The 17277-nt window shown below is 53.4% G+C and overlaps 3 protein-coding genes and 1 non-coding gene across 4 annotated transcripts; 1 reads left to right on the top strand and 3 right to left on the bottom strand.

Annotated features, from left to right (window-relative positions):
* Positions 1–802: 802 nt before the first annotated feature.
* On the bottom strand, positions 803–2074 carry B0T15DRAFT_396205 (Golgi phosphoprotein 3-domain-containing protein; the record flags this gene model as incomplete). Its single annotated transcript, XM_062864822.1, has 4 exons — positions 803–892; positions 949–1400; positions 1480–1726; positions 1799–2074. The coding sequence occupies 4 exons, from the start codon at positions 2072–2074 to the stop codon at positions 803–805; spliced, it is 1065 nt and encodes a 354-aa protein (XP_062721517.1).
* A 1014-nt stretch (positions 2075–3088) lies between these two features.
* B0T15DRAFT_t122 lies at positions 3089–3167 on the bottom strand. The gene has a single exon. It is a non-coding gene; the product is annotated as a tRNA-Thr (tRNA).
* A 1601-nt stretch (positions 3168–4768) lies between these two features.
* B0T15DRAFT_207845 (uncharacterized protein) lies at positions 4769–7129 on the bottom strand. The gene is made up of 4 exons (XM_062862637.1): positions 6866–7129; positions 6445–6691; positions 5669–6364; positions 4769–5609 (listed from the first exon to the last, which is right to left on the bottom strand). The coding sequence occupies exons 1-4, from the start codon at positions 6988–6990 to the stop codon at positions 5250–5252; spliced, it is 1428 nt and encodes a 475-aa protein (XP_062721516.1). The 5' UTR covers positions 6991–7129; the 3' UTR covers positions 4769–5249.
* Positions 7130–13329: 6200 nt separating this feature from the next.
* Positions 13330–16230, top strand: B0T15DRAFT_207779 (CP2 transcription factor-domain-containing protein). Its single transcript, XM_062862636.1, has 3 exons — positions 13330–13525; positions 13640–13792; positions 13924–16230. The coding sequence occupies exons 1-3, from the start codon at positions 13512–13514 to the stop codon at positions 16148–16150; spliced, it is 2394 nt and encodes a 797-aa protein (XP_062721515.1). The 5' UTR covers positions 13330–13511; the 3' UTR covers positions 16151–16230.
* Positions 16231–17277: the final 1047 nt, after the last annotated feature.

The following is a 17277-nucleotide window of genomic DNA, read 5'->3' as shown; positions in this document are numbered from 1 at the left end:
CCTACCACACACGAGAAACACCCGAAACGAACCTCCTAGGCATCTCGGTCGTCCAGCCCTAACCCATCCACATCACGCAGAGCAGCCAAGCGACGGGATTAGGCGCGACAAGTTCTCCTCAGGTCCTCGAACCCCGCCGCCCACTACCCACCGTGAAAGAACGGAACCCAACTACATGCGAAGAATTTGCCGCCCATATATCCCATTTCCCGTCCGTCTGAGTAAAGGTATTCGAGAAGCGGCCCAAGCTCTGGAAAAGGAGGTTCCCTTTCCTTTTGTTTTCGGCTTCCGAGGCAGACTCTTTGCTCCTTGCGCATCCCAACCCAGTTAAGGCCCGATACCCTCTGTCCATTTTTCTCAAGCACAACACCACTTCCCTTTTCATTCCGTGGGCTGATCGTTCCCTCTAAGATGCTTGCTCTTTTCTTTTCGAATGCTTGCGGTTATGCTGTCTCTTTCCATTCCGAGTGCTTGCGGTTGTCGTGGTGGCCTTCCCGGCCCGCTGTCTTGTCCGGCCTCGCTGTACAGAATAGCAGGATACGAAAGGAGCGTTCCCGTGTTCTTTGGCGCTCTGGAGACGTTGTGGTGGTTCCGGTTGGTTGGCGGAAGGATTCTTCGGGAGGAAGGAACCCATGGCGCAAACGAACCATCCAGTATTCTGGCGGTGCCGAAAGAGAATCAATACCGTGACCATAAGTATGAATGCATGGTTGTGGGTGCGTGGAAGACTTGAAAGTTGCGTTGGGGTCAGAAGAGGCCTGCGCGCCGCAAGGGGCCTACCGGGGAGACCACCACTTAGGCACTAGAGGAGCGAGTCGAGGCGGGTGAAGACGCTCAAGCAGGCGGCGACCACTTCGAGCTGGAGCTCCTTATCCTGGTTCCGATTGACTTCCTGTGGAGGGAAGGGTCAGTGGATGAGCAAAGAGAGACGTAGCGTGCGTCACGCACCTCGCCGATAACCTGCGGCAAGTTCTCCCCTATATCATTAGATACGGCCTTCCTCCCAAACGGCCACTGGCTGTAATCCGCGAGTAGCTCGTCTGTTTGGTTGAACGCCTTCTCCCTGGCCTCGTGACCGAGCGTCGACAGCGCGTTCTCGAGTACGTTGGCCGCGTAGGCGGCGCAGACCATGGCCACGGTGCGCAGGTAGCGGAACTCGAGATTCTCGGGTAGCCACTGCGAGCTGTTGAGCACGACAGTCCGCTGCGTCAACACGTTGCGCACGCGCCGCCGGATATCTTCTTTCGCGCCGCTGTCAACTACCGGGTGGGTCGCCATGTCGAACAGGAGGAAGTTTCGCTTTTCAGTCCGCAGGATGCCCTTGTCTACCAAGCCCTTGGCCAGCCGCTCGCGGACTTGCTTCAGCTGGTAGCCGATCTTCATGAGGTTCCACGTCTCTCCTGTCCGTAATAAATATGTCAGTAGGATGTTGTGGTGCCAGTCGTTGTTTGTCATAGGGGTAGTATGCCCAGCGCATACCGCTCATAAGGTCAATCCAGCTGCTGACGCTCATCTTCTCGCTCGTCTTCATCATTTTGAGGGCTTCGTCCAGCAGCACCTCGCCGGTCAAGGTGTCGTCGATAACCTCGATGATCCGGTCGGGCAGAGGAAAGCTCCGTCTTGAAGGGGTCTTTTGCATGGCTATGCGTCCACGGAAAGCGAGCTCCAGCACGATGCACCCGCGCAGCGCGTACGAGATGTTGTCGTTCCAAAATGACAGGTAGCCCTACAAAGCAGTTCCTTCATCAGCCCGTCGAGTTCAGCACCGTCACGTATAATCAGCGCAAGCAAGACAAACCTGCTTATCCTTCAACCCCAGCAGCAACACCTCCTCCATGAGCGTGAGCTTAGGCTGCTTGCTGCGCTCGGCGCTCTCGCTGATATCGCGCGGGTCGAAGGCGATCCGGTGTCCGTTCTCGCCGCTCTCGTAGCTCGTTTCGGGCCCGCTGCTGTCCCTAACATTGGCCGACGAATTGGTCCGCGAGCCCATGCCGACACCGTTGCTCTCTCCGTCGCCGGCGCCCGCTCCCCCTCCTCCCCTGCGCCTTGTTAAGCCCGACGTGGTGGTGGCCATGGCTCTTCGGATTTCGGCAGAACGACTGTGGCACCCTGGAAGCCCCGGTGACGGCTGTCGCTCCGTTCGTTGGGTGGTGAAAGCCCGGATGGGAGAGATCGGGTCCGGTTGTCGCGTGAGTGAGATTCTCTCTTCGGCTTGGCTTCGCGGTACGAATTGTTTGAGCTGAGGTTCAGGGGTGCCCCGAATGGCGGCTGCTTGGCGGCTGGCGGATTCGTAGGGCAGAATTCCAGTCCTCGGCCGAGATGACAGGCCCGAGGCTTCGGGCAGTGCAATGTCAAGTGGATGAAGAATTGAAGTTCGGTATCCGAGCCTGTTGGCGATCCAGGCTAATGTTTGCTTTGTGTTTGTCGCATTGTTGCTGGCGTTTGCTCACGTTTTTCTGCTCCTTTGTCGCTGCGCTTGCACCCTGGCGACGAAATGAGGCTTAGCGACTAATAAGTTATGGTAATGGTAATCATGACTAGCGCTGTCTTACAGATAACGTTACGTTACAGACAATGGAACCACCCGTCAGCTAAAACGAAAGCCGTCCGCGAACATCCTGTCGACATCAGTCAGAATCACTGCTCGGGGGATAGAACTTAGGTATCCGTATAGGACTTTTCCAAGAGCGAGCTGGGTAGAACTCTATCACGTTCCGATCACCGCCGGCAGGTGGCAGCGTGGACTGCAGCCAATACCCTACACATAAAATCTGCCTACGATGAATGCGCTTCCAGGCACTAGCGTGCGGACGAGGCTATATTGAGTCTTACCTAGAGGAGTTTTCCATTCGCATGACACTAAAGAGTTAGAGGGTAGAAGTAATTGCTAGTAGCTATACCCCTAAGATCTCTAGATCTCAAAAGCTAAGAAAATAACAGAGGTGTATAATAACTAAAGATATAAATAGCTATATATAACTAATAAGTTAATATAATAGCAAGCAAGTTAACATAACAAAAGATAAAGTCCTGTCTAAAATGAATACCCTTTAAGGTTGCCTAAGCAACCCCTAATATTCTAATTGTCTGCCCCCAGGCGGGATCGAACCGCCGACCTTTCCGTTGACGAGTACGAGCGGAACGCTCTACCACTGAGCTATACGGGCGATTAGCCAATTTGTTAGAGGGGTGGCTCTAAGACTGACCTTTCTGTGTGAAAATCGAGTTGCTCCTTTTTTGAGGGTTAATGCCATCCCCTCGACCTTCGTTCTTGGTGAACCATGTCTTCAGAGTCTAGATAGTAGGCCGGCTTTCTGGCAGGCTCGGCACAGCTAGGTCTAGTGCTGCCGTATGCTGCTCCGATTGTTTGCTCTCCAAGTCGTGGCTTATATTCTCTCGGTTTTTATACGTGGGTAGGGCAGTGTGTGTGATCGGTGAGGGAGACCTGTACGGAGTACATAATCCCACCTATGCCAGAACCATGCCCGCGGCTGGACTTGGGATTCGATGGCGTAAGTGCCGGCCGAAGGAACCGTTGGAACTGGACAGTGGAGTTCGGTTGGGAAAACGATGCGTATAGGGCTTGGAAGGCTGCACATTAGGTTGCGAGGACGACACAGTACGCACATGAGTTTCGAATTTCATTTCTGCGGTACCTTCGTTAGAACTGCGACTCTGAGTCGAGGTAGATACCGCAACATCCGAGGTTCGAAGTCAAGGCGAGTGCCACGTTGAACAAGACGATTCACAATTGGTCGCCTTCGGAGAAATCATGAGCAACTGAGCAGCAGTAACCATCAAACGACTTTGGTAGTTTCGGTGCAGCACCAAGCGTCGAGTGTTAACAGTATCTTTAGGTTCATGTTGTTTCTCACCATATCAGACCGTTTAGTTTGACATCTGTTCCAGCATCCCATGAGTGAGAGAGACCGCAAAAACGTTTTGAGGTCTGAGACGGGATCTAGGACGCTGGTGTTGTATGCCGACACTTTCTATTAGTGCCTGCCGCCTTCCACACTCCTTACAGGATACGTCCCGCTCCGGACTATCCGGGCTGTGCTACCCGCGGATGGCGTTGTCGCCTCCGCGGCGAAGGTAAATTCAAGTTGTTGTATTGATATAATTATGGGGGAAGTGAGAGAGGATCCAACGGATAAGTGCCTAAGAAACCAGCGGGAACCCCCCGTCAAAGGTATACAATGAAAGCACAAGAAGGGCCTGCCCGGCCCCATATCCTCCTGCACCGGCCGATGGAGAGGAGATAGAGGAGGACACGGTAAGGATATCTTTCGTGATGAACAATGGTAGATGCTAGTAATTAAAATAGTTGTAGGCGTAATCTGTCAAAAGCTTATTTCGCTGGAGGCTTGCTATCGCCCGGTATAGGGGGCCCCCAGGCGTTTGCAGGCAACAATGTTGTTCTGCTGTGACACTTCCAGGCTGTGGTACTTTTTCGACTTGCTTAGACCTTGAGATGGCTTTCTGGGACTATGATGCTCGGTCCCGCGGGACTATCTCATATGATCCCACTCACGTAAGGCCCTGAGCCTAGCACTACAAGGCTGGCTCTCTCGCTCTCTTCTCTCCTTTCCTTTTCTCTCATAGTTCGCCTCTTCCACCCCTTCATCCTCGTGTTCATTCATTTCACATTGATACTTTGTTAACTCGCGTATAAACCTTGGGGTACACAGTTTGGTGTAGGGCCTCAGGGGGGCCTGCGTCAAGGGATGGATGATGCTGGGTTTGAGGTTATATATGGACTACTATAGTCCCGTGGAACCAGGCATCATAGTCCTAAGAGGTCGTTTCTAAACCTTTGCTAGGACAATTCAGGGATGGATTTCACTACTGTTAGCATTATGCGAAAGAAAGACGCTAGTTCAGTCGCTCGCTCAGACTCCGAGGGAGGACTAGACGACCTCCGTCAGGCTATTCCGTCCAACCGAGTGTAATGTGGGATGGAATGGTCTTTGTAGAGCTTTAATGGTATCATCAGCAACGCCTTCCCAGATGTTTGCCTGTATGAGTGTTATGTGCCCCTGGACCACCGCCGAGACCGGGACGGCGTAATCATGCCGGCGACGAACGCCGAACCCCGCCCATCAAACAGAAAGAGTGTGGCGTAGCCAATAGGAGAAATCCGATTGAGATGACGCGCCGTGTAAGCCCCTTCTATGCAGAGTAAGAAAACTGCCGTTGCCTCTTTCCACCCCGTCTATCTCTCTCACTGCTCCGGCTTAGTCGACACGTCAAGGAAGAATTCCTTCCATGCTCCATTCTCCCTTCTGCGCACGGTTGAGAACCTCCCTTCCCTTCTCCGTCAGCGATGGCTTGCCGGCCTTGTCAGTAGCCTGCTCAAAGAAAACAGGCTTCCACGTTTCTCCCTTCCGTTCACGCTCGCGCGCTTTCTCTCGCTGAGTCTCCTCAAGCTCTTGCTTGACAGTCGTAGCGCGGGAGTATTGTTTAGACAGAATGGCCTTCGTAACTTCGCTCCAAAGCTGCAGGGATTCATTGGGCAGCTGTTGCTCAGGTGGTGGGAGCACCTTGGGTGCTACTGTGAGAGGGGCGATATCGATGATGGTTATCTGGTATTCTGGGGGGTGCGAGTCCTGTCCTTCAGTGTAAGGAAAGAATTGCTTGCGCTATGTATTTCCACAGGTGTACTCACGACAGGTTTGGGGCCCAGAGTGAAGACGATTTTCTCCTTCCATGCCCCGCCAAGGCGCACGAGGATCTCCTCCTCTGGGACGTCGCTAATCTTCTGCTTATCATCATTCTCCGGGTCATAACGGAAGATGATGCCTTCCACCTTGTTCGTCGAGCGGCCGAGCCAGCCATCATCGTAGTAACGCAGAATGGTCTTGAGCTTGGTCTCCGGGCAAGTAATGTAGGCCATGTCACCGACGGACACACTTAAGGCGCCCCTTAGAATGCCACCAAGATGCGCCGCAGGGTGCGTCAACTGATACGTCTCATGGTCACGCCGCTCCACGGTGATGAAGATCCCAAGGTTGTGCTCTCCAGGCATCACCTTGATAGAGGTACCAGTGAACTTCGCTGTGATCTGGTCAAATCCCTTGGCATGGATGCCTTTCTCGGGGCAGCTGATGTAGAAAGCGCTGACGGGCGGATGGTGTGACGTCTGCTCGGTCAAGTACGAAACCCGGACTGGCTTGGTCGGATTGGTTGCTGACTGCGAGACGGACACAGTAGACGAACCACGCGCATCGCCGGAGCCGAGCCCCCTTTTGACAGCGAGCTCCGCGGACTTCGTACTGGGCGAGCTACTGCCCGGCGGGCTACCATTTGGCCGGAGCGCTCTTGTATCGATCCTCGGTGCATCATCTTCGGTCTCCCAGTTGCACTGGCCAGCGTGACGCTGTCAGCGACTTGCCCTCCTCAAATCGGGATGTCGTAGGCTGTTTCAAAGCCTTGGCAACCTACCCTGAAGAACTCCCCGAGACAACTGTTGTACGGTTTGCATGGCTTTCCCTTTGCATACTTCAAGTCCTTTGTAAACCAGAAACGTAGCACTTCCAGCATGCGGTCAACCGGGTCGTCTGCGGTTCCAATAGCAACGAAAGCATTCGGTGAGTCCAGGTAGTTCCAGTATTCGAGATTCGGTGTCGGCTCTAGGAGCTGGGAGGGAAGGGAGAATCGAACGGAGGCGAGGTCTGCTACGCCGATGAATCTGGGCTGTTTATTAGCTCGGATGCTCATCACGTACTTCAATGCAGAAGTGGTCCGTCTGATACATGACGTTAAGACTCTACCATCCTTCCGCCTCCTCACAGACATTCCTCAGTGTCTCTAACGAAGGGGGAGCGGGCGAAAGACCAAGTCGGTGGAGACATTCTGCACTCACTTTCTCAATATAGAGATGAATGTTCTGAGCTTAGATCCCTCGTTCTGAGGCTCGTCTGCCTCAGTGGCAGCTGGTGGCGGCGCCTCGGAGGTCGAATTCGAGGACGAGGAGGAGAACGCCCACATGGTTGAAGCACTGGAAGCTTTCTCGACGCAACGCAGCAGATTAGCGGTGCCAGCAGACACAGGAGAGAAAGAAGATATTGCGTGCAGAAGCTAGCGTCGTCCAAGGAGCGGAATGGCCTGTGCTTATGGAGTACTAGGAAGACGAATAGAACCAGCGACTCGAGAATAGCAGTTTAGAGGTTTAAGTGGCGGTCGAGAGCGTGGTCAGCCTGGCCGCCGGGTCAGTTCGGAGCCGAGCGCCGATCAGCGGCCAGATCAACTGCACTGATAAGGGCGGGATGGCCGATAAGACAATCCGAGTAGACACTCTTCGCGTCCTTCTTTCCAGCTTCAAAACTTGTTTCGATTATTGGGTCTCTTTCTTCAGCTATTTGACCTCCTTAGCGCTGCTATGTAAAGGATTCAAACTAAGAGGGGATTTAGGTGGAAGTTCAGGGAGCGATAACGAAAGCAGCACGGGCAGAGAAGGAGCTGCTGTTGCTGCACTCAAAGTCAGCAATATCCAACGAATCACAATCCAATCATCTGGCCACGAGCACAGATCGCGGGATCAAGGCGGTCTGCCAGTGTCCCAACGACAGGGGGTGTTCGAACCGCGATATTGTTCTTTCGGTTCCTATCAACACCATCCGAAGATGGACGCCGACCAATGATCCGGAAGCCCAACAACACGCGGTTGGATTGGCGACGATTAGAAGACAAGCGCTTCAGGAGCACACACACACACACACCGTTGTGAAGACCCCGTGCTCTTTGCGTTCATACTTCAGAACAAGAGGAAATACCGAGTCCTCCGGCTCTTCATGGTTAAACGCTGTCCCGTCTCCTCTCTCCGTTCTGCTGACACCAAAACAGCACTGCGAAAATCTCTTGTGGCAGAAAGAGTCCATATACCTCGTTCTACAGACCACAAAAGCCTAGCTCGCTATCCAAGGCATGTTCTACTCTACATGACCCGGCCAGCTATCTAATTTTCGCGCTCTATGCTGAGTCTAATGCCTGCCCCTTCCAGCATAAAATCTCCTGCTGAGACACTCACGTGAAGATTAGTTCCTTAGCAGCACAGTTCCCCACGACAGTATCCGTCGAGCGATGATCACAACGTGGAGTAAGACGGGAGACTGCAACTTATTATTGTTTCATCAATGTCGCCCAGTGTTGACATCCGCTTGCCGAGGCTGGCTCCCAGTGTTATGGTTAAACCGGGCTCCATAGGCGGAGGATTCATCAGGGGTTTATTTACTAGACAAGGCCCAAGGTGTCATGGAGTCATGGCCCTTGCTCGGTAGGTAAGGCTCGGTAGTCATAGGTACCGTACTCATAACGCCAGTCTTCTCACCACCTTTGAGGACTGTCCATAACGAAATTTCCAATTGGAAAAATCTACCGACGGAGTGATTGTAAGAGCTTACTGCACAGTTTCTACCATCTTTCGTCTTGGGCGCCAATGGTCAAGCACTTTGATGGAACTATGACCGGCAATGACGCAGAGCGTATGCTCGCAATGTTAGACTGCCTGTCTCAGCTGTCTCAATCATATTGTGCCCCTTGCAAGTCCTAAAAGATACTGACACGGGTGAAGCGACCTAAGTAGACTGATCGACTTACCACAAACACACCAAGCTAACGGTTATAGACGATGACCACGGCTTCGCTCGCAAGACGAAGACGAGAGAAGGTGGCCAGACCAACGCTATGAGGCAACTCTGCTGCCTGAGACAGTGTCCTTGGGATTGGCGTATCAAGTCGATACACAACATCCTAGGTTGCTGGTCCGCATCTGCTGAAGCTTGGTACTCCGCAGTGCCGGCACCGAGACCTCATCGGGTCCCGTGCGGCGGCAACCAGCCGCTCGGATCGGCCGAGATTACGGAACTCGGAGAACCGAATACGGGTTCGTTCCCCTCCCAGGTAGATGGTGTGGTGACGGGGCAAGCCATTTCGGTAGTGGACAGCTAAAAGTATCTATGCAAGCCACTACCGGCATGCGGGGCCGCTGTTGCCCGCTGATCGGCGCCGTGATGACACGCATCCGGTGAGTGAGATAGCTCGGTAAATGTACAGTATCCAAGATAATTACACGTGTAATGTAGGGGTGCTGAACGCTGATCTCCTAAATATAGATATCAAATGCCCTCGTTCGATCGTGCACGAGGCAAGGCCTATCTCTCCTTTTCGGTTATTGTGGTTTCTTCCGCCCATCTCACTCTGGGCTCCCTTATCTCTTCGCCTTGCGTAGGCGCCACGAGACGGATATATGTAGGATAGGGCACCCAGACAGATGTCAAGCCTAGCCAACATGGGCGAGGTGATAGACAGCTGAAATGCAATAGCTTGACAACTAGTACTGAGCCCATCGAACTAGCACAGCCACATGTCTGATATCGCCCCCAAGGGGTGACGCTAGGGTAGCAAGCTGGGAGGGAACGCTTTGCTTATCAGCGCTCAGTCGTCAGCTCTGAACAACTCCTACCTATCAGCAGCCGGCATCGAGCCGTTGAGATTTGCCACAGGAGCGCGATGGAACAACGGGATGGTATACAGCTTGGTCAGTCTCGGTAGCGATCATCTTTTGCCCCTGACCGGATGGAAAGGAAGTCTCCTCGCAGTGTATAAGGACAAGTATTTGTACATACATACATACATACACCCATATTAGTACTATACTGCGTACAGGCATGCAAGTGTATTACGCGTTAGAGGGGCATGTACATATTATGTATGTAAGTGCAGGGTGTGACTGTGGAAGAAGCTTCCGATCTGAAAAGCGAAGACTGAAGAGCACAGATCGAAGCATGCCTGCAGGACAGGACAGCAGCGGAACAATCCAGCCAATCCAGAACATCGGCTAACATCCCCGAGCCGCCGCATCGGTGTCAGTCCCGAAAGAGGAAGCCATAGCCGTGGCACACCACACAGAAACTTTTGTGGCTAGGTGGGGCCATTTCGTTGTTCGCCCGTCCTCCGCCTGATTTCAAAAGAGCCTGTCCAGATTGCTCCAGCTGTGCTTGTCAACCTATCGTTCTTACCCATACACTAGGAGCTGTTGGTCTTGCTGTACACGTGGATTGGAATTTCGGCGCAGGAAAACTGAGACGATGGAAATGCAGTCAGATTGGATGGGGTGTGGTGCGGGGTGTGGGGCCCGTGTTGAAAACGCGGGCCATTTGCCCATTCTCTTTTATTTTTTTCCTTTTGCGCTGACGTCATTGCCCCAGGATCCGGGGTCTTGCACCGGAGCATGGGGGAAAGGAAAGCGGCACACAACAAGCAAAACAGTGCCGTAGCGGCTGAGGAATGGGAATTGGCGACAATGCCATTCCATTCTTTGGGTCGAGAATGACGTAGCGGCTGCAGGAGGCGTGTGTACAGGACCACGGATAGCGCGCGACCGGTCCACTGAGGGTAGCCCTCAGAAGACTGCGTGCTCATTGCCAATAGGTGCGTCGTCAGCTGATGGAAGGTTGCCTTTCTCCGTCTGCAGCGTTTCGATGTGCTGCGACATGCATGAAGCGGGCGTGCACGAGATGCGGGAGTCGCAGCTGTCGCAAAGCATGGAGTTACAAAGTCCGGGGTGCCTGATTTACTGGACAATGCAAGGCCTGAACTCTGTGTCATGGGATCCATGGATAACGTTATGCCACGTAGCAGGGGCTGACCTCCGAGTGCTGAAAAAAAACAAAACACACCACTGCCTGCCGCCCCTTGTAGTCGGCGGCTGCCGGGGCGCGAATTTGGGAAATTAGCCGAGGAGGATTCGATTGAAGCAATGACGTCATATCTGGTATCTGCGAGGCTACGATGGGCAACACACAGGTCCCGCTGAGACTTGCCCGAGGCAATCTACACTACACTACACGTAGGTACCAACTCAGTTGAGTTTATCAAATCCCCCAGATATTGAAAACAATGTATAGAAATGGAAAGGACAGTGACTTGGCATTAGATACTCTATTTGCATGCGTTTTTGACTTAGTTGTGATGACTTGTGTGGTGGTTGACTTGCTTGTGGATGTGGAACTGTTTTTTTGCTCAGGGGGTGCTACTGTAGGCCCTAACAGCATAGAAGTGCCATGCGAAAGCCCACTGAACGAACTTCTCCACGGGTCTCAGGGCCATCTCGCAACACATGTGAGTGTATTTGTTTTTAATAGTATCGAACTGCTGGCACAATTGCCGTAGAATGTCAGTCGATAGGAGTTTAACCACCTGGGTAGAAGTTCCCTCACGGTTGACGAAGAAACCTATCACTGAAGAACCCCTTGAAGTTGCGACTGGCCGCCATCCAGGGCACTGGAAGTCAGATACTAGGTAAGGTAGGTAAGGTAGTGGCTACCGGTGCCCTGGATATAGATGCCCTACTACCTAAGGTACTAAGGGAAAGCACCGACCGCCTCATTGTCTAAGGTACTTACCACCTCAGAGCCTACACTGCGTGCTAGGAAGGACAGCTGCTAACAAAGCTTATGGGTAGGAGAACAGATACTATAGCATTCCGTAGAGCACTTTATACAGTACATTCTGCATGTGGTATGTGTCTCATTCCACGGTCCTTATTAGTCCTGACCTCGGAATGGATCAGAATCACCGAACCATTGCAGGGCATAATGTATTGACCTGGGTGCTCGCGAACGAAACCCGACCCAACTCTGCAACGTTCGGTATCTTACACTCATTGCCCGAAGCGGACCATCGAGCACAGCTACCTATTGTAATGTACCTAACATCTAGGAGGTAGTACTATCAGTTGCCATTGGTAGTATGCTGACGAGAACGGCACGCGGCAGTATCTTTACCTACAGGGTTGCAAAGCGCCTGCGAGCACTCACACAATGAGTCAGTATTATCGTAACATACGGAGGTACTAGCAATGTAATAATTACCTGTGGTAAATTAAAGTGAAGATGACGTCATAGTCTTGGCTGTGGGCTTTGTGGACTATATCTCCACAAATCTTTTTGAGTCGGTCGTTGGCTGGAGCCGCTAACCAGTACGTGTTATCCGTAATGCCTCCGAGGACCAATTGATAATGCCATACTGGCTCGAGACTCGGTAGTGCAGGAGAGCAAGGGAGAAAATAGTAACAGATGGTGCCGTTTCTCTTACAGTATATGAACCAAAGAACCGCGACAGCACGTCATTAGTCGTGAGATGATTTGTTCTATTGTAGGTTTATTATTACTCATGGCTGACGAAAGTTCCGCCACCGTACATACTTGGAAACTGAGACCCTTAACTGTTAAAAGGTGCAGATGGGCACGTGATGGGCCTGTGCTCGCAACATGAGTGAAGTACCTTCCGTATGTTGAGGCAAATCAAAGAGCACAGCCACGGTGCTGTCACGGTTCGACCATGATCATAGCACGGAAATGTAGCGGTACTTGCCCGAGCCACACCCACATGCACAACATCTCGATAGTATGAGGTGTTGTAAGATATCACGATCCAGCGAAACCTCTTCCCCAACTCAACGTCGGGTACTAGCCCACTATAACGATATGCGCTCTTTATTGCTTGCTGGTGGTGGACCCGCCCAGGGCAGGCAGCCCTGCAACCCCGCGTCTGTCATTGATTGCGTCGGAGTCAGATCAAAATTGTTGCTGTCTGGGGGTTTCGAGGAACACCACGGGATGGAAGTTGAATCACTGTTTCGCACCTCTCTCTTCCCATGGCAGTTTATCAACTTTACAGGTCTATAAGCACTGTAGGCTATATCTTTTACGGAGTTTACTCGGTTATGTGCTTCGTTTGCCCTTCGAGCAGTGCTGTGTATTGCATTACCTGATCCATTAGTCGCAAAGCAGCCATCTCGGCCCGTTTCCGAGTCTTCCCCTCCACATGAGGAAGGCACACACCATTCGGTACATCCCTCACCAACCCTGCTGGTGGGGTGATGCCTGGGTCAACCCCAACCGTGTCGCAAACAGCCGCCACCTACATACCGGGGTTCATGTGCGAAGTACAGAGTACAAACCCGTGGAATTCTGCGTGTCCCGTCAGCGGGATTGACAGGGTCCGTTGCGCGCAAATCGCGAGGGTGTTTCTGCACTCCACCATGTCACCCTCCCATCTCGGGTGTTGCTCCACCCTCTTTCCCGCAAGACTCGGACGTCTCACCGCTCGCGTTTTATTTGCCTGGGTATATACGTCCCGATAGCCCCGGTCCAGCCAAGCAACACGACCTCCTCTCTATACAGCAGCGACAGTTATTGCTCGTTTATTAGAGGTATAGACCGTTGTTGCGTTGTACCTGGCTTCTCTCGTTCAAGTCTGCCGACCCTCGCTTTGTTATAGTTGCTCCAAACGCGCATCTGGCGACACACTCTCATCAGCCCTCGGTTCAAGTTTGCTACTCCTTTCGCGGCGACACACGCTCCACACGCCGCAGGCAGCGTCGTGACGTTCGATTACCCCATGACAAGTGAGCGCTATCCAGTCGAATAGCGCGCAATCCCAGTTCTCGCACCGTAACTGTCGATTCGAGAGGCCGCGGAAGTCGCGAATTTGCGCAGCCGTTCACCATGTTCCGCCAACGGTAAGTCGACCGCGGCCTTGTGCAATCGCCGCACCTCGCGCGCAAGAGCTTCATTGCGTCGTTTGAGAGTGCGGTGTCTTTTGACCCAGTTGTCTAACGGTGTGCGCCGTTCAGGACAAGTTCTCAGAAGCCCGATGATGAGCTATTGGCCAGTTTCAAGCAGATGTTCCCGGAGGTGGCCGTAGCCGGTTCATCCACTTCGGCGCCAGCTCCCGCTAGAGCAGCAACCGCGCGCCATGGCGATGTCCCCGTTTCCGGACAAGAAAGGTTCGTTGCTCCGAGCCCTAAAATGGGTTTCTAAGGTTCAGCACGCAATCTCCGATGAAGCGCCTTTTTCGCTCACTGGTACCGCCCGGCAATGTATGATCTGTCTAACTCGTGTTTTTGCGCCTGTATAGATCTCATAGTCAGGGTCACGACGTGTTCCGGGACCAAGATCCGACACCACGAGCATCAAATGATCCCTGGCGCTTTACGCCATCGCTATTAGACTCCAGTTCGCTCTCCTTCGCCAGCTTTGGAAATCAGCCGTCAGGGTACTACCCCCCAACTCCCGGAGGGACCAACACTCTGTACCATCCTCAGGCTGGCGATCTTCACACGCCCACCCTCGGCCTGGGCATGGGTCTTGGAACTCCTCTGTCTTTGCCGAACTCTGATGGCGCGGTGCCCTCCGGTACAGGCGCGATGGACATGTCCAGCTTCCATCATGGCTTCCACCCTCAACAGTTCCAGCACTTCAACGCGTTCATTCAACCTCCGCCTCCGCAGCCAGGGTTTGCGCCATCGTCTTTCATACACCAGGACACCGGATACGAGACGATGGACCAGGATGGATCACCGATGGACTCCGATCATGCCGACGACCGGATTGGGTCCATCGACAGCAACTTCCAAGCCCAGGCTCCCATGGCGGCGTTCCAGGCGAGACATTTTGGGATGTCCATGCCTGTGCCTCTCCCGTCGTCTGCAGAGCAGTTCCGCTTCCACACCGTGCTTAACGCGCCAACTGCAATGATCAAACACGCCGACGAGATTCCTGTGACGTACCTTAATAAAGGCCAGGCCTACTCATTAACCGTCGTTGATACGACACCAACGCTACCTGTTGTCCCTGGCACCCGATTCCGAACATTCGTCAGGGTCTCGTTCGAAGACGAGCAGCAACGGCAGAAGCCGGGAATGTGCTGGAGTCTCTGGAAGGAAGGCCGCGGCACCAACGAGGCCCATCAAAGAGGAGGAAAGCTGCAGGCGGTCGAGTATGTCGAAGCAGGACAGCCAGCAGAAGGCGACGACAAGAAGACCCGCATCGAGCTGGAGACTTCCTCGTTCGACGGGTTCTCAGTCATTTGGACTCCGGGTGCCAACGGCAACACCGAGTGCAACATTGCCGTCCGGTTCAACTTCCTCTCCACCGACTTCAGCCATTCCAAGGGTGTGAAGGGCATCCCCGTCAGGCTATGCGCCAAGACACACCAGCTTCCGGCAGATTCGTCCTCGCCCGCAGCCGCGGAAGGCGCGGCTGAAATATGCTACTGCAAGGTCAAGCTGTTTCGCGATCATGGTGCCGAACGCAAGCTCTCCAACGACGTGGCACACGTCCGGAAGACCATCGACAAGATCAAGCAGCAGATTGCCCAAGCCGAAAGTGGGATCAAAGAATCCGGAAAGAGGAAGAGGGCGGGTGCATCGCAAATTAAGGGCCAGGGCGGGCAACGACCGGGTAAAGTGCAGAAGCACAAGCGCACTTGGTCCATGTCGTCCGCTAGTTCAGCTGGCGGCGGCCCGCGGGTGCCCTTAGAGGAGGATCTTCACTTCAAGCTGCAGACCTTACAGGATATGTTCACCAGCACGAGGCCGGTGAGCGTGCTGTACCTGCGAGGCGAGGAGCAGGACGACCCCGACCTACACCCTGTCTCGCTACCCGGAGAATCGTTTGACCTCTCCAAGGTGGAATCCCGTGAGAGTACCGCATGGCGCAGCGAGCGCAGCGAGCGCAGTTCGGTCGCCGACTCATCCTTCGTTTCGCCATCACCTAGTTCGTTGTCTCTCCATTCCTCACTTGGCGGTGGCAAACCGCAGTGGCAAGACTGGTACAACAGGATGGGTGACGCCGACCCGTCTGCGCGAGAACAACCCTCAAAGGTCAAGCAGGTAGACGAGGCCGGCAACCTGATAGGTTGGATCGAAGCCCTGGGCGTCGACTCGACATATCAGCCTCCCCAGGAACGGCCGCCAAAGCCCGTCGCCTGCTTCTACATTGCCCGGCGAACGGCAACAGAGCCTTCGGGCCAGGAACTTCATCGAGCCATCTACCTCACGCAGCGCACGCTGGGCGAATTCGTTGCTCGCCTCGCGGCCAAGTGGCGTTTTGACGCAAGCCGGGTTGTCCGGACCGTGCATGTGGTCCAGCCGCGCGGACTCGAGGTAGAGATGGACGATGATGTCATTCGCCAGCTGCCCGAGGGCCTGGACATGGTATTGGAGATTGCAGAGACCGGCAACGCGGACTCATCAGGGGTTAAGCGTGAGTGGGAAATGGCAGTTGATGTACCGGGCGAGCCGCATTCGCCAACGTCATCCAACAGCAACGCAACGAGGTATGAGCTGCGGTTGGTGTATTGATGGGATAAGCAAGCCAACCATCCGGCGTGCCTACTGCGCAAGAGGAATCTATCTCTCGACTCTGTCTTTATGCGGCCCGCCCTGAACATCACTGCTACGCGCTATTCATGTATAGCTACTCGTAGTAGCTACCACCTTTATCCAACGCCCACGACCGTCCATGCACCCGGCACGCCGTGCGGATACCGTAAGTCTCCCATCCGCCCCTGAAATAACCAGGGGTAAAACTTCACTGCACGCCACAGTCAGTCTTGCTCACCAATTTCTCGCCTTTAGCATGGTGAATCGTCCAAGCCACGAACAGATCTGGCGTTGGTGCAGTCTTTCAGAGAACCATATCTCTTCGGAAATCAATCATTCCGTTATTCCAGCTCCGGAGGAACAGAATTCAGAGGATCGATCCTTAACTACCTTGTCGAGCAGCAACAGCAACAAATCCAGCACGCACAACAGGGGAGAAACAGGCACGGTGCGTAGCTGGTGGTAATCACCCAGGGATAGGGTCAGTGAGTTAGAAAGGCCTTGGTACCGCATCAAAAAGATGCGCTGCGCACTTTGGGCGTTGTGAGGAGGCGGCTTTCTTCTCGGTTCACTTCTTTTCTGAGATACCAAGGTCCTGTTGACCAACGTTGTCTTGCCCTTGACTTCATTTCTTCAGACACGGAGGGTTTGGTGGACAGCTCTTATATTTTTTTCCTCCGGCTTTCCCCTTCACACTGTGTATTCAGCATCTTTTGATGGCACAGATTTCCATGACTTTCCAGCTTTCACCCTTCATCCGTTTTGACAGCTTTCATTCCCCGGGTCGGCTTCTATGGGACCTCTACATATACCCTTACCCTGAGCCTGATACTCCGTCGGTGACATATCTTTTTTTGGGGGGGTTGCTTGGGTGCGGGAAACGTGCTAATGATGAGATGGATGAGTAACGCGATCATATGCTTGATGGTCACGAGGTAGATGGTGAACGAAATGCTTGACATGACGGGAGCATGATCAGACCATCCCGTATGTGAGATACTTTCAGCGCAGTGATATCCGTGATTAAGAGATATGCCTTGACCTGTGACGTGGCCACCTAACCATCCCAGCGAAGTCAAGGTTCATTATGCAGAAGACAATTCTTC

The sequence above is a fragment of the Chaetomium strumarium genome, assembly GCF_033439665.1.
Source record: "Chaetomium strumarium strain CBS 333.67 chromosome Unknown B0T15scaffold_4, whole genome shotgun sequence".
Classification (NCBI taxonomy): domain Eukaryota; kingdom Fungi; phylum Ascomycota; class Sordariomycetes; order Sordariales; family Chaetomiaceae; genus Chaetomium; species Chaetomium strumarium.
The sequence above is the reverse complement of the archived record's forward strand: the minus strand, read 5'-3'. Positions and strand labels throughout refer to the sequence as shown.

Excerpts from the sequence above, each read along its gene's own strand:
- B0T15DRAFT_207779 (XM_062862636.1), top strand. Across the intron at positions 13,793-13,923 it reads CCCGTTTCCGGACAAGAAAG|ATCTCATAGTCAGGGTCACG; the intron begins GTTCGTTGCTCC and ends GCGCCTGTATAG.
- B0T15DRAFT_207845 (XM_062862637.1), bottom strand. The coding sequence starts at position 6,990 with ATGTGGGCGTTCTCCTCCTCGTCCTCGAATTCGACCTCCGAGGCGCCG. Across the intron at positions 6,365-6,444 it reads GTCTCGGGGAGTTCTTCAGG|TGCAACTGGGAGACCGAAGA; the intron begins GTAGGTTGCCAA and ends CACGCTGGCCAG. Across the intron at positions 5,610-5,668 it reads CTCTGGGCCCCAAACCTGTC|GACTCGCACCCCCCAGAATA; the intron begins GTGAGTACACCT and ends ACTGAAGGACAG.